This window comes from Myripristis murdjan, chromosome 15 (genome assembly GCF_902150065.1).
Source record: "Myripristis murdjan chromosome 15, fMyrMur1.1, whole genome shotgun sequence".
Taxonomy (NCBI): Eukaryota; Metazoa; Chordata; class Actinopteri; order Holocentriformes; family Holocentridae; genus Myripristis; species Myripristis murdjan.
The window spans coordinates 20,490,747-20,505,446 of NC_043994.1; the positions used below are offsets into that span (position 1 = coordinate 20,490,747).

Below are 14,700 nucleotides of genomic sequence, written 5' to 3' on the forward strand. Positions count from 1 at the left end.
TGTATTAGACAAGCACCTTGACAGGCACAAAACACCAAAGCAATGACTATGATCAACGCAGTCGCCATAATGATGAAAAACAAGAATTTCATGGATAATCGTTTTAAGTTTTAAGTTCACGGCATGCAAATGATGAAGAAAAGCAGAGTTAATACCTCGTGCTTCATTTCATCTGTGGTTAATTAGTCAGTTATACATTTAACATTGCATGTGAGTGATGTAGATGTCTACAGCTGAATTCTATATTTCAAGCACTGAATGGAAGATGTGAAATAACGATAGATTCATAGAATTTCTTTATGAAGTATATAAATGTTTACTAAAATGTCAGATGTATTAAATATAATGTTTAATAGTCCACATATGTTTGGCACCCTGAAGAAGATGAGCATATGTGGGCACTGAGTCATTTTTTACTAAACCTCATTCTGTGTTTAGTAAAATATTTCTGTGAATGGCACCGTATATTTTGCACACAGTTGCTTCGTTTGCTCTTTAGCTGTTCATGCAACAATATAATAACAAATTAAAATACTCTGACCAAATTAAAATGACTTGATCAATTTCAAATATCAGTTCCCTTGATATACAATATCTCTATTCCCAAGGTGTTCAGAGAAAACATTTGAACATGTTTATTTCATCTTCAGAATATTAAAACAAGTAGATATTTGGTACACATCTTTTTTTTTTTTTGCTCTCTTCCTACTTTAATCACAGGTGAATTAGTGCAATGTGCAATGCTGGTTTGAAACATTGTGTTGTTTCCAAGATACTGAAAATCATTCATGCAACAGAATTCTGAGGAAAAGATGGTAAAGTAAGAGATGCGTAACTCACCGGATTTTGATTGGCATCCATCTGTTATTGTTTATGCTCTGGCTTGATGCTGCACTCAAAACATGACTGCCGCTACAACCAAGTTTAGCAACAGGGCTTCCATCTTCAATGAAAACATGAAGGAACTGATCCCCAAAATTCTGTTCCTGGGCTGGAAAGGTAAGGTAATGTGATTAGTAAAGAAACACATTTTTCTGCAGTGGATAGAAATACAGGAAGCTACCTTGCAGAGGCATTTGCTGGTGCATTGCTATAGCCACAGTCTAACTCTTTCACAGATTTTCTTGCAATACTGAATACAGAGAAAAAGGTAGCCTTTCGTGAAATGAGCACGATGGCTTGAAATGCAAATACAAGTTCAGTGCACAAAAAGTGACAGAAATATGTTTTCCCACCACAAAAGGATTATGGGAGGCAGTCACGACTAGAAACTCACAGTATCATGGTGGAAAGGAAAGGCACAGTGGTCAGCCTGGTGAAAGGGTGTACACACTTGCCTTCAGTTTTGACAACCACAGTTCCAGACACAACTCATGGGAAGACTGTGAGTGAAGTTTCAATTTCAAGTTCAATTTTCAAGCCAAGTTTTTCTTATTTTACCATGACCAACACCCTACCTAAATCTAAAGTACCTAAACTTAATGTTTCCAAAAGCTAACTTTAACTTAAACTAATATGAAACAAAATCATTTAACAAGCCTGAACTCGCACATGTCAAAATTATATGTCCAGTACTAATCTAATGAAGTGAAGCTGTAAACTTATTTAGTTGTATTGGTTTGTTTAAACTTACATGTTTAAAGTGGTGTAATAATTTCATTATAAAGTTTGAACACAAAATCAGTCATCTAAAGTTCTTGGTATTTAATTGATACAGTAAATACATAGTAAAACACATGGCTAAACAGCTGTTACAATTAGGATAAAAAAGAAACAAAACAGAAATCACAGATAAATGACTTAATACTTTTATCTCATCAGTTCAATAACAATGTAGTAGTTATCAATACAAGCTTAATGGCATAATAACAAAGGAGTTAGTTCATATGTGGTGTGTAACTTTTAGTGGGTAACGCTTTGGGATACTGGAATACACTTTTGAGCCTGGATTAGGTGTCGTGCGTCACCCTAAAGACTTGCACACTCACTCACCCTGAACACTATAGTAGGCAGCTGGTGAATGCGGCTGCCTGTCTTAATATTCCTGCAGATTTATGGCAGCATAGCTTGATGTTTTCTACGGTGCTCATTTGTTTCCGAACAGCGTTCTGTTAAACTCTGAATTGGGCCTTAACATGCGTGCTGACCTTGTATTGTGGCACGAGCAACGGCAACACAACATCCTGTGTATTGATAAATGTCAGCATTTGTCAGAAGAAGAGGCTTATGAATTAAAATGTCCAAAAAATGAATTACCCATTTCCGTTTTCCGCTTTTTTGGCTCACAGTTATACAAGAGTCTATCAAGGTAAGTACTTTTCATTAGTTTGAAAGCACCATCATTTTTTGAACCTTAGGCAAGGACTGTCACATTTCTTTTACATTTTGTCGGCCTTAAATGTAGTGCACATACTGTACGTTATGCAATCCTATACCAAACCCTCCAGCTGTACCTATGTGATAAGTTGCTATTCTGTCCATGTTTTAAATACACTATTCTTTCCTTTTATTTACCTAGTGAGTGCCTTATAACAATGAAAGGAAGGGTTACTACAAATAACTTCATTCTCATGCCTATGGATGCAAGTCATTGGTTTGCTGCATGAAATGACAGCATCAACTGATTTCTGTCAATTCTGTATACCCTGATTTCCACACAAATGAATCTCTTTTTGACTGGGAATGTGGCGCACTTATAAAACACTTTTTGAGACACTTTTTGAGATAACGTTGTTCAGAAAAGCTTAGAAATCTGATGAACATAGGTATCAAACATTGCTTTATATTGCTAATATTAGCGTGTCTCATGGGAACTATTTTTGGCAGCACATAAATTTCTACCTTGTGGCTGACAGAAGGCAAATCTTATGAAACTTAAGGTAACACACGCAAACAAGTAGCACTCAAAATACTCATTCTCTGCTGCTTTTCAGTAAAGACGGATAATGCCGCTCAAGCAAACACCGTGCATCTGCAATTTGTTTGTGATGGTGTTAAGCATACAGCGGCAGGGGATGAAGTCACACTGTGGGATTGTAGAGGCTAAAATGTATGACTCAGAGGTGTTTCTTACACCCCTCTGAACTGATGCTGACCATGAGTCAAATTCAAAATTACACTGGCACTATCCCTTTAATATACTGAATTTAGCATAATATTAAAACTAAATTGGATTACATCTCATTAGCATAGACAAGTGTAAATTCTCCATCTGGTGTTTTATTATATAAATTGACCGATAATGTTGAAAGCATCTTTGCATTGTGCGTGATTATTATGAGTAAACATTCCGCTTGGCACATACATTCATCTCGATTAATGCCAAAATTAATCTCTATTCAGTGGAGGCTCTCCAAAGTAAATGAATGTCAGTGCAGCAATTTACATAACTAACAGAAAAGGCAGCGATAACTATCGCAGACTCAACTTGCTTTCACATCAGTGATCCTTTGTCTTATTTCAGAGCTGTTGTTTCCAGGTTAGTGCAATAATTCATTGGTGAACACTATAGATGCCTATGTTGGCCTATCTTTTATTCCTCTATTTTTCTTTAGTCAGGATATTGTTCCTTGCTGTCCCCATGGCCCTGTTACCCTGCACCGCGCCTAACAGAGCGTTCGTCCTTTTGTCAGTGCCTGTCACCTGTTCTCCCCCCCCCCTCTTCTTTCTTTCTTTATCTCTCTCTCTCTCTCCCCGCTTTCTCTCTTCTCAAGCTGACAAGTGACGTCCAGAGGGAGACTCACGGTGTGCTTCGGGGAGGGGTGCATAAAGGGGAGTGGAGAATGAGCAGGTCTGGCGAAAAGAATCTCCGCATCTCAATGCATGTCTTTTGGTTCTCTTCTGATTAACTTTGTCTGTTTGATCTCTGGAGTTTTCTTTTCAGTTTCTATCCTCTGATGTGAAAAAGATGGTGCTCTGTAAGCCAGGGAAGCATCACCAGATAAAAGGCACCGTGTTCTCTATATATGCTTTCTGAACATTCATCTCCCTTCATGGCAAGGCTCACAGTCTGCATTCTGGCTCCAACATGCTCCAGCAATAAAACATTATTCATACAATTAAGGGCAAATAATAGCCTAGATATTGATTTAACACAACGAATCTTCTTAAAATTGCGACCATTTATTTTAAAGCCAATGCAGCATTTGCACCCAAGCTTTGTCACAAATAGAGAACAGCCAGAGCTTGGTTGGGACTGGATAAATGGGACAAAGCAAAGAGATGGGGAAATGATAATATGGCATCATGTTGTCACAGAAATCACTCTTTACCATAAACTAATCTATAGAGTAAATCTATAGCGACTTTGACGAGTAGTGACTCGAGATAAAGACGGCCAGATAACTGGTGGCAGTAGAGACGTACAAGGCAACTAATATGACAAGGTGGAGGTGAAATGACTTTGCTGGCTTGACATCTGCCACAATATAATTCAGTTTTCAAATCACATCTGATAACTCTCGTCAGGCATTTTTCCAATGTGCATTTCTGCTGGTTCACTCTACAGACAGGACTACGTTCTGTATCTGTCTCAGGTGATGAACTTTTTTTCCAGTGCAGAATTAGTGTATTAGTTAGCTTTGCATGGCAGATATACAATGAACAAAACCATAATATAGAAATAAACCTATAATATCAATGCCTCTATTATCACTGCTCTGAAATCCATTCTTGTGGTCTGATAGCCGTGCTGTGCACCTAAAGCACAAAACGAAGTGAAGTTTTCTGAAGGAAAGTACATTGCTTGAGTGCAGCTTGTTTCATATGAAGCATGCAGTTTTTGATATGAGGTCCATGAACTGTGCCCGCAGTCAATGCAGCCACTTTGAAAGTAGCAGAGAGCTTCTAGGGACACAAATGGGACATAAAAATATCCACCTTGGCGCCCTTCAGCTGTATTCTTCTGGGGTCACATACAGTGGCATTATTCACAGACAAAACGAGCATTCATTTACCGAGGGGGAGCATAATGCACTTACCGTACAGCTGCCCTTTGCAATAATTTTGCTTTTCTATTTGAATATCTATCATGGGGCAATTTAAAGACAATGATCACAACCATGCAAAAGCTTTCTATGCTTTATAACCCTAATGCATCTCGAGAGTTTACACCAAATCAGGCACTTCTATGACAGAATGTCTGTCACTAAGTCTGTTTGCTGGCACTTCAGAACAGCATACGCCATATTTTCAAGCCCTCAATTTTCAGGCTAATCAGTGCCAGGGGCCATGATGAAAAAACAATGAGTTGTTATTTCTGCTATGTTCAAGGATCTTAATGATTTTCTGGATAAGAACGGACCACAGAAAATTAAGAGTGGTTGAACAGGTCAGCAGTTCAAACTAATAGTTCTGCTTCCACCTAAAATAATAAATAAATAGTTGGTATAAAGTATGCAAATCATGATTCCAATCTGAATATAAAACACTCATTGGCACTGACAGAAGATAATTTAAAACAAACACACACACACACACACACACACATATATATATATATATATATATATATATATATATATATATATATACACACACATATATAGATAGATAGATAGATAGATAGATATAGATAGATAGATATAAGGTGCAATAAGTAATATTTTACTGTCCAGTGGCACAAAATGACAAGAGGGGTTTGAAAGGGTTTTTGTTCGATACCACTAATTTATAGCTTGGAAAACTAATTTACCAGCCCTGCTCTCTGTTCGGAAACAAAAACTCCCATGCTGCCATAATCTGTGCCAGAGGCCTGCCAATGCTGCTCTAATTTCTTGTTTGCAAATAGAGGTCAATAAAAGTCATACATTACTTAACGTCCTTCTATTTTATTAATAGCATTTGTGCAATTATATCTGTATTCAGGGTGTTAGAGCACTGACGGGAGTCCAGATCAATATCTTTGACCTTCATTTCAAGTAACTTTTAACAGTTGCAGCATATTAACAAACACCTCTATATTTCAAGTATTAAGACACAATTTATGGCAAATGTCTTAAAAAAAAAAAAAAAAAAAAAGAAACAAAATCATCCCTGTCTACTCACAAGGCAATTAACAAAGAAAACATGAGCAACCTCTTTAGGAAAAAAGTAGTACTTGTAACAGTAAAATATAACAATAAAACCAAAAAAAAAAAAAAAAAAAAAAAAAAAAATTCTAATCTTGGGAAAACCCAGTATGACAATTCATCACTGCTTTTTGATAAACAAGCTTATTGGTTGGCAGAGTTTTTTTTTTTTTTTTCACTATAAGAAATATTTCAGTTGCGAGCAATGTTTGATCATTTTCGATACATGTTACATGTTTTCTGCACATGTGCAGCACCTCAGGGGTCTGTTCATGGAGCTGTTTGGTTTGTGTTAGGTTGAATCTGAAAGCAAGAGACTCTAGATTTAGAAATATATTTTCACTGCTTGTCCAGCAAACATGGGTGTTGTTGAACTGATGTTGGCCATGATTAAAAATGTGGTGTAACTGATCCCAAGTTACGTAACAAGTCTTGTTTTTTTCCAAGTAAGTCATTTTTTCAAGTTAGTGTTTTTGAAGTGGCTCTATTCCAGTGTTTTACATGGAGTCACATGATGTTTTTTTTTTTGTTTTGTTTCTTGACAGAGGACCTAACCACAAGAGTGGTATACAAGAAGGCACACATGCTACATATTTTTCAAGTGGCTATCTCACTTTGGAACGAATCTCCAGTTAAAGAAATAGAAAAAAAAGATGTGTCAACTGAGAAGATATTGAACATGATGCATATGAGCTTTTTTTCAAGCTCCATATGAATTTTAGATGGGTAACATCTGGAATGCCTCACACAGTGTAATAAAAAAGAGACTATACTCACTGTAGAGAATGGTACCCTGGGTAGATCTGGTTTTCACTGTCAAATGGAGAGTAACAGAGGTGTTTCTGATAGCAGCAGGTACATCATGAATGCCACTATCCGATTGGAGAAAAGATGCAAGAGGTTTCAGCTCCAAGTAAGATGTGCCATTGAATGATGGGATATATATTGTGGTATCTAGAAACAAAAATAAAATAAAAACACACATTACTGATATTCAGAGGGACGAGGTAAGTGAAATTACAAAGTATAACTGTAATGTTTAGTAGGGAAAATATGTGCAATTACACTTGGTACGTGTAGGTAGTTAACAAGGTAAAACATCACACCTAGAAAAAACTGTGCTTTTAAGTGGTGCAGTATTCCTAAACAGGACAGCAGAAATTAGTCTCAGCAGCTCCTCGTTCCTCTGTACTTTCCCGGCATGGAAAGGCAGCCTGTGAGCAGAGTCAGCAGGGCCCTGCCAGGGCTGCATGCTGCTGCGTTATTTCCCACTGGATGACAAAGGGGAATGACTTTAAGGAGAGGTGGAGGAGGCACCCGCTCAGGTCATCAACTCCACCAGCCAGTAATGATCTGTTGGCTTTACACAAAGGACACTGTACACCTGGTGGAGAGCATGCTGCTGAGGTGCATGTCAGATGATTCAGAGCAGGCCACACTGGCCTCAGGCTCGAGGGGCTCTTATTTTTTAACCCAGCTCTCAATGAAAACAGCAGTTTTTATTAGGTTCAAAACTAAATGATACTGTGTGTGTGACTGTGTTGTTCTTACTGTACACGTTGGGTTTCCAAGACTGTGTGCGGTCACATTTTCAGTGATATTGGACTAGATGGATTTTAAAAGCACAACAGTGAATAATATGTTTTTGAATTGAAAAGAAACTAAAAGAAAAAAAAAGAACAATTTGATATAGATGTGATGTATGCGTGTATTCACCATGAAGGAATTTGTGACCTCAAGTCTGAAGCTTTCCTTGACTGGCTTAAAGTCACAGCGACACCCTGATCAGGCATGGTGATGTTCAATAAGCGGCTATTATTTACATGAATTCTGTTCTTAAACTAGTTAAGTAACCTGGTTTTGGGATGTCATAACTTGATTAGCATACCCTGAATAAGCTCATACTCTGCCTATGAGAAATGCAGTTGTGATGCCCGGCTTTACACAATATAAAATGGGTCACTGCGGCATGTTAACACAATAGCATCATTTCAGCAAAAACTATGGGCTCAGTCGCATGGTTGGAGCAATTTAGTCCTTTATATTCTAAATAGCTTTCATATTGGCTATTCAAGTTTGGATTGTACAGAAAAAAGAAAAAAAAATCAGGCTTGCAACTTCATAAACATCCCACTGGAAAAGAAACGAAAGAAAACAAAAAGTAAAGTTAAGTAATTTAAGACAACCCTCGGGATGTAATCACTGCTTTGCAGACACTGTTTTCTGTTTCTGTGCCCTGAACTACACTGGGTACCGCTCTCCATGCTGCTGACTAAGCAAACGGCCCGGCACCAGATAAACATATTGCCTAGTGCGCAGGTCAATAATGTGCATGATATCTCTTCAAGTGGGTCATCATGGAGGCACTCACGGAAAGTACCAGTTAGGTCCTCTGTAAATCACTTAACCTCAGCGCTTTTTACAGTGAGCTGTATATGTATCACTCAGTTCTCATTTAGGTTTGTATTCATAGTCATTTCATTCAATGTATAGATGTACATTACAACTAACTACGATGCTGACATTTGTTTTAAAAAAGTCCAGTTCAAATAGCCAGAGCTGCCTATGCTTAAAAAACTGGTTTACCTTGTGCGTCATGGCACACCTTGTGCGTGTGGCAGCTTTGGCTGTTGTCCTGCAGCAGCTCAGCTTGGGAATCTTTTCTTTCTTTTTTTCTTTTTTTTTTTTACCCATTTTGATTCCCCCCAGCATGTTTTCTGTGTGTTAGGTTCTGTTATTTTGGTCAAATATTTTAGTTTGGGTTGGAGATTTCTGGTACTCCCGTTTTCAGGTTTTGTTTCCTGGTTCAGTTTACTTCTTTTTTTCCCTGTTTGATAGTTTAGGGGGAATAACTGGGTTCACTTGGTCCATAGCAATGTTGGCCCAGTTTCTTCTCCTTCGCTTTTTTCTGTTTGGCAGGAATTGCCAACCCCTTTTGTTTATTTTGTTGTACTTTGAGTATTCTTTTTTTTCTTTAATAAATACTTGTCTCCTTGGTAAATTAGTTGTTGCGGCATCCTTTATATGTTTTGGTCTCCTGGTTTAGCCATTATAAGTTGAGAGGCCATAACTGTTCCAAATGGTTAATGCCAAGAATGAAATTAGAGCCTGATATTAGCTCATGCATTTGCATCCATTATGTGTGTGTGTGTGTGTGTGTGTGTGTGTGTGTGTGTGTGTGTGTGTGTGTGTGTGTGTGTGTCTGTCCTCGACTAATATTGCAAGCTACTATCAGTTTTTCTGATCTGATATCAGCCTAAATTTTTGGTCCACAGAAATGACTTGTGGTTGTGGTGATTCAAAACCTTTTAAAAACATTTATTTTATTCTTGGTACTTCTGCTTGGTAGATCTGCACTCCACTGAATGCATTCTTCTAATTGTCTTACATCACATGTGTCAAACCAGTTGCCATGGAGGGCCAAGAGGCTGCAGGTTTTCATTCCAACCAAAAACTCCACCAGGAGATTTCACTGATCACCCTTGACGCTGCATGGCACCTGGTTCGCCACCCTTATCTTATGTAATTTGGCTACTTTTGAGATATGTATTTCTATAATAAAATATTTTTTTGTACTGGAGACTAGGGGAAACTGGAGCTGCACTGTCAAAATTTCTCTCCTTTTAAATTTGTATTTTTGTTGTCCATTGAGACTCACAGCAATATCAATAGCAAAAAACACCGTACAGTTTTTCACTCATCATTATTTCTGTACCATTGTTCTCAGTGCCTCACTACTGCTCAGTCACAGAGGTAAGCTGTAGTTGGCGGTTCCCCCTTTTCCATATTTTATTGCTGGTGGACTGCTCTGAGAGGGAGACACCACCGGTGGACTGCAAAATTCATTTAACCAGTTTATTCATGGCAATGGGGATTCTGAATTGCAGGATCTCAGAGGAGCATGCCAACAGCTGATCCTCAATAAGACTTTAACCAGAGTGTGGCCAGTAGCCAGCGGATTATGAATAACATAATCCGCTGGCTACTGGCCGTATAAATAACAGTAAGTTGAATTCCAGGTTCAACAGTAGGGATTGCATGGTGGCCCGGGGCCAGGAAGATGTTGACTTGGACCAGTTCACTCATCAGTCACTGGGACAGTGCCTAAAAAGAGTTTCTGGTCATACTGTTTCTCAAATGGTTATAATCCTGTTATTGTAGCTTCTTTGCTCTGTCATTGGCCGACTCTCCTCTTGTTCTTTTTCCCACCAAACGGATTGGATGACACCTCAGAGTTACTCAGAGAGTTATGTGGAGTGGACATGGCAACAGATACCTAAAATGGCGAAGTGAAAAGAAAAAGTGCTTTGTTGTGAGATGGACAGCTTCTTTGGATTGAAAATGATAAATCAATCCTATACTGTTTGTTGGTAATTTCGGAGTAAAGTGGTTTGAGTTGGCTCATATTTCAAGGCACCAACAATTACTGCAAGCACACAAGATGCCCACGAAAACAGAGAAAGAGCCAGCTACTCCTACTGTGTATGCTGGCGAGCAGGAAGCTGACAACTGCTCATCAGATCCCATTAATGTGAGATGCACGCGTGAGCGGAGAGACTCACCCGCCTGAAAAACTTTCTGTTCACCAAAGGCCAAATTATACACTGGAATTTAAAAGGGTTGATAAAAAGCACACATTTCAAACAAATTCAAAGTCAATTATTTACTATTTTTTGTTTATTTTAAATCACTTTGCTGTCATATATCATGAGCATTTCATAGTAATAAATTACTGGCATTTATGAAAAAGTCTGATGTATGAACCTAACCAGGCAAGTAGTAAAACATTGTCATTCTTTGGTATTACATCTTAATACTTACAATTGCAGGTGTTGCAGGTGTGTGTGACACATTGGGCCAAATGCAGGAAACTAACAGCTTCTTATTTTTGTTTAAATCCATGATTTTGTTAGTACCCACTGATTTCTGATATACACCAATGTTTTCTTATTTTTTTTCTCTTAGGTATGAAAATGGTCGAGAATGGTTGAGAAAAAAGAGAGAAAAAAATAAGAAAGAATTTTTTCATTGTCACAGTGAATCAATATAAGTGCATCATCAAATTTAGATTATTTCATGTTTTAGGACAATTATAAGGATTAGATGATTAAAATGAAAATATCTGCATGCAGGCATTTAAATGTTCACTGAAGTTCCAGCAAAAAGCCTGTACACAACGGGTATTAAAGATTAAAAATAGTTCTGTGCATAAATGAATTTTAGAGGGTGTATAAAGCATCTCCGTCCATGTTGGGGCTTCAGAAGTCATCCTGTCCTCCTGCAGTCGTCGCCATGGAGCGCTCAGCTTTGGCAAATTGGTTTTTGGTCTGCATTTCAATCATAAACCATTTCTATTTTATTCCAGCTACTCTAAGTCTCTCTGCCGGCACAGCATTCACCACATCACAGTTGTTGTTTGTTGACTTTTGACTCACAAGTAGAGCTTCATTTCCTTCCTACAGCTTTGTTTGAGTATTTTGCATACGGCACAACAGCCGCCCTTATATACTGTTTAGGGGCCATTACCTTGCACTAATAACAAATGTTCAGACACATGCCTCCGGTTTATGAACAGGTGGTATTCATCATTCAGCATTCACCTGGGTAAGAACAGACTTGGATGCTTAAGAATGTTTGATGCATCTGGAGATGAGTTTTCTTTTCTCTCTCTCTCTCTCTCTCTCTCAACAGAAAAATATAACAAAAAATAATTGAGATTTATAGGGATGTTTCTGCATCTAGCCCTGAGACAGACAGGGCTGGAGAAAACAATTAAATTGTGACAGTCAGTGCTACTTCAGTTTGAAGGAAAATGACAAGACAGAGTTCATTGTGATTTTGTCAGTACAACCTTATGAGTGTGCTTCATTTAGGTGCTGCAGCAGGTGTGAGGGCTATTAGCATGCTAAACTGGTGCATAGCGTGTGACATGCACTGTGTGGACAACATTGGAGGATGGGATGGAGATGTGGTAGATTGCATATTGGAGATGGATCAGGCAAGGTATTTAAGTTGTGTAAGGAATCGTGAAGCAGGTAATCTGTTTCAAAAATGGGTTTACACTAATGCAGTATGGAACAGGTGATAATAATGGAGATAAAATGGTATAATTTTATTTGGATTAATGCTGTGTTTATCAACAGTGGCTGAAATGATGTATTTGAGGCAAACCTGTGCTCCTGACTTTCATTTTATTATTCCTCTCTGGCTGGCATCTTACATCATATCTTCAAATATATGAGAAGTAAGGACATAAGCTAATGAGCCGTAGAAGGAGGTCATGATCAATACAGACCAAGTTTGAATAATTTCCTGCCTCACTGGTTTCCTCTCTCATGCCTACTTCCTTACCTCAGAGCCATTTACTCCATAACTAATTTTTGTCATCACTTGGCTTTCAACTGAATGCTTACATACTTGACAGAATGTCTTTGGTAAGGTCTGTGACCTACTGTGCCTTCCCTGCAAAGACAATTTATCATGGCTTAGAAGTCTGGCATGCCCTGATGAACCGGCTTTATCTTGACAAAACCTGTTGCATGGTTGGCTACTTGATATCAAATACTTATTCAACCACTATAGGCAGTGGCCTGGATTATGGCACAACCTACCAGAGCTGCAGCCCCAGAGTCCAGACATTTTAAGGAACCGAGGCTTATGGCTCACTGCTGCTGACCTTCTTATTGACTGGGTTATTGTCTATTCACTCTGACTGAAAAGTAGTCTGACAGATGAAGAGGATGGACAGCATTTATATGGTGAAAATGTAGTATCTTTAACTTTCAGTTGCATCATGGATAATTTGATTAGTCGACTCCTGCTGAGGTTTGTAGGCTTACAGTATGTGACACTGTACTGTTGCATTTAAAATGAGAGAAAATGTGCACAAAAAATACATTATTAGACAGCATGTAGCCTATAATTTTAGCCACAGGGGATTGTGAGGCTTTAGAAATATTAATAGCTCCATTCCTGACTACACTCTGGTTAATCCAGCTCTGACTAGGTGATTACATTGTTATTCAAAATACTGCAACACTATCACTGTCTTCTGGAAAAAAAGGATTTCGGCTCTATCAATATCTTAAGTCTTATCTTTAGTATGTTTTCCCTGTATAGCCTGGGAGACTGCTGTAAAGACAGTGAGCTGATACAATCTACATTTACAGTCGACATGCACTTCATTATTTCCGCCAGCAGAGTTGGACGGGGGTTGTGTTTTCACCCCAATTCCCTCTGTTCGTCTGTTTGTTTTTGTTAGGAAAGCTCAAAATGAACAGATTTGCATGCAGTTTGGTGGAAAGGTTGGTCATGTGGCAAGGAGGCACAGATTAGCTGTTCACACTGATTGGCCGAAGGGGGGTGTGGCGGTGGTCGTGATTAACTTGTGGTGAATATCCAACATGTGGAAGTGGCATTGTAACAGTTGCATAGTGTTGGTGGAAGTGAGTGCTTTTTTCAGATTATATATGTAAGATGCAACTTAACTATTACAATTTAGGATTTATATTCCATTGTCAGTCACAGATTAGATCTGTTTGAAAAATGCACAACAGAAGAGACACATAGAGGAGCCCATATTTGCATTATATACACACTGTATGACATGTTTGGGACTCAGCATTTCATGTAGGGCATAAACAAGTACACACCATTAGTCATGGGTGGTATGACATGTCCATAATTAACAGAGAGCAGATGTGACTACTTTTATTGTTCTTCATCTCTGGTGGCTATCACTTAATTCAAGAAGAAGGGAGAAGGACACTGTTGTCAACCCGCAAAGCTGCCATAGCCGTACATATTCACAGACTTTGTCAGCATGTAAACAGCCTGTGGACTCCGTCTGCAGGCTATCACAACCACTGTCGCAAAGCACATCACTGGACGAGTGCTCATATGAGATTGCACTCTGTTAAACCTGAGAGACTGAACTGCTTTTGAAGAGGACAAATTCCTCCAACTCAGCAGAAAGGGCTGCAAAATGCCAGGACTGGCATTTAAGGAAAGTTTATGAGCATGATGAGTCAAGGGATAAGCAAAAACTCATTTTACGGTGACGGACGGAAGAAAGGAGAGGGTAAATTCTATGATTTTTTTTTTTTTTTTCATAATAGATGATATAAATGTAAAAATACAGAATGTCCTGAATGTCTATCAGCACTCTGGAACTACCAAATCAGCCACTATAAAATGTGCTTCAATTTACACAGGGTGAGGCTTTATTTTGATACATGCCTATTTGTAGCACATTACATTATTCCGTCTATAATGCCTCAGTGAGCAATCTGGGTTAATTTCAAATCAGTAAGCTAAGCGGACAGCTTGAGTATTGTCTCATGGATAATATACTCATGCAGTGCTTATGGTGCTTTGTTGTGTGCCGATGTTTTGAAATCGGCTTGGCTTAGCAAAACAAACCCACTATGGGAACATCTCTGTCATGCCTGTAAGAAGGAGGAGGGGAGAGGAGGGGAGGGGGTTCTTTGACTTATCTTCTGGGTAATCGTATGATGTCTCCCATGGGAAAACAAATAACAGAGTGAAGACCTGAAAATAGGGTCTTGTTGCTTTGCAACACTGCCTGCAGAGACAAATAACATTTCCATGGATTGTTTAATCATCTGCAAAT

At 38.6% G+C, this 14,700-nt stretch overlaps 1 protein-coding gene across 1 annotated transcript in view; it reads right to left on the minus strand.

Moving 5' to 3' along the window:
* The window catches only part of eys (eyes shut homolog), a 163,165-nt gene that overhangs the window by 38,303 nt on the left and 110,162 nt on the right, over positions 1–14,700 (minus strand). The window contains exons 39-40 of the mRNA XM_030071113.1: positions 6,846–7,022; positions 841–991 (exon numbers count right to left, since the gene is read on the minus strand). Of these exons, the coding sequence (XP_029926973.1) occupies positions 841–991; positions 6,846–7,022 (328 nt within the window). The remainder of the gene's footprint in view (positions 1–840; positions 992–6,845; positions 7,023–14,700) is intronic.